Source organism: Lucilia sericata, unplaced genomic scaffold (genome assembly GCF_015586225.1).
Source record: "Lucilia sericata isolate MDLA Ls3-8-SP2 unplaced genomic scaffold, ASM1558622v1 Contig000621F_arrow, whole genome shotgun sequence".
Classification (NCBI taxonomy): Eukaryota; Metazoa; Arthropoda; class Insecta; order Diptera; family Calliphoridae; genus Lucilia; species Lucilia sericata.
The window spans coordinates 253,610-255,000 of record NW_023994627.1 but is presented as its reverse complement, the minus strand read 5'-3'; the positions used below and the strand labels follow the sequence as shown (position 1 = coordinate 255,000).

General features: G+C 29.2%; 1 protein-coding gene across 2 annotated transcripts in view; it reads left to right on the top strand.

Annotated features, from left to right (window-relative positions):
- LOC119606777 (CUE domain-containing protein 1) overlaps positions 1 to 839 on the top strand; it is a 12,344-nt gene extending 11,505 nt beyond the window's left edge. The window contains exon 3 of one of the 2 annotated variants that reach the window (XM_037960359.1): positions 270 to 839. In XM_037960359.1, coding sequence (XP_037816287.1) covers positions 270 to 474 — 205 coding nt within the window. In that variant the 3' untranslated portion in view covers positions 475 to 839. The remainder of the gene's footprint in view (positions 1 to 269) is intronic. The other variant, XM_037960358.1, reaches the window with a different exon arrangement.
- The last annotated feature ends 552 nt before the right edge of the window (positions 840 to 1,391 follow it).

The following is a 1,391-nucleotide window of genomic DNA, read 5'->3' as shown; positions in this document are numbered from 1 at the left end:
TATAGAGTTAAGTTTGAGTTGGATTTAACACGATATATGTATATAATTTTTATTAAAAATTTATTATTTTTTGAAACTGACTTTTTAAGAAACATTTACATAATTATATGTTTAACAAATTTTTAAAAAAGATTTTTGGAGTCAACCCAAATTCACTTATTACGGTTAGGTTCGTATTTAATTCTGCCTTCAAAGTATTATGATCCAATTTAGATCGAGGGATCATTACCTCCTCCTAATAAATTAGGTATCATTCTTTTTTTTTTCAGATTTGGAGATAGAACACTTATACTCGCCGTCGTGTTAAAAGGGACTCATTTTGGAGACGCAAAGATAGGCAAAAGCAGACATTGTTGGATCAGATTTTCTAACTCCGCTTTTCATGTATCCTTCTCATCTACTACGATCTCTTCTCATCTACTCTATCTATCCTTGCTGATTCTAAAACTATGGGTCTTGATGAGGCTTCATTAGGTGACGTTGGACGTACATAAAATGTTATTAATCCAGTGATCGTGATGGACCTAGTACTGATCTCAGTCCTCTCTTTATAAAGCAGTTTAGATATTTAAAAAAGTCTAATTATAAATACCTAGAAAAAAATTACCCAAAAAAATATTAACATAAAAAATTCAATTCTTCTGTTTATTTTTGTTCGAAAGGAAATAGTGTAAAATCTACAAACATTTAATTTTTTAATTGTCAAAGCCCTCATCAGCATAAAATTCTAAACATAAAATTGTAGCGTACAAAAATAAAGACACACAGAAGTTTAATGTTCGATGGTGTTTTTCACCGAATGAGTATATCAAAATCAACCCAAGTGACATGTTGGGAATATTAATTTTAATCTAAAGTACATAATAAAAAAAAAAACAACAAAAGACTACAAATGGTTTTTGTGTGAACATTTCTTTTTTTTTAATTTCTTTCTTGAGTTCTTTTCGGTGTTACCTGTAGAATGGTAAGAGAATAATGGTTTTTTAACACTGTGTGTAGCTTTACACGTCTATTCTTTTAATCTAGGTATCGTTATAATATAACAATCCCATGTACTTGAGTGAGTTTTTTTTCGAGTACAAAATAATAGCTAGTTTTATGGGTTTTAATTTCCTTTGGAAACATAGGGAAGGAATTCAATCAAACGAAGTTTTATAAGACTTACAGTGGAGTTAAAATGGGTTTGTATCTGAAAATAAACTAAAACTTAATCTGTTACTATATTTGCTTACTCCAGTTATTATTTCTCCTACTCTGTCCCACTGTGCTCTACACATTATAATTGTGCTACATTTTATTATTGTTGTATCTGTTTTAATTAAGAAATATGTTCAATTAACTCCACATCATTCATTGTATACGAACACATATGTGAGGTTTTTATGTTGTTG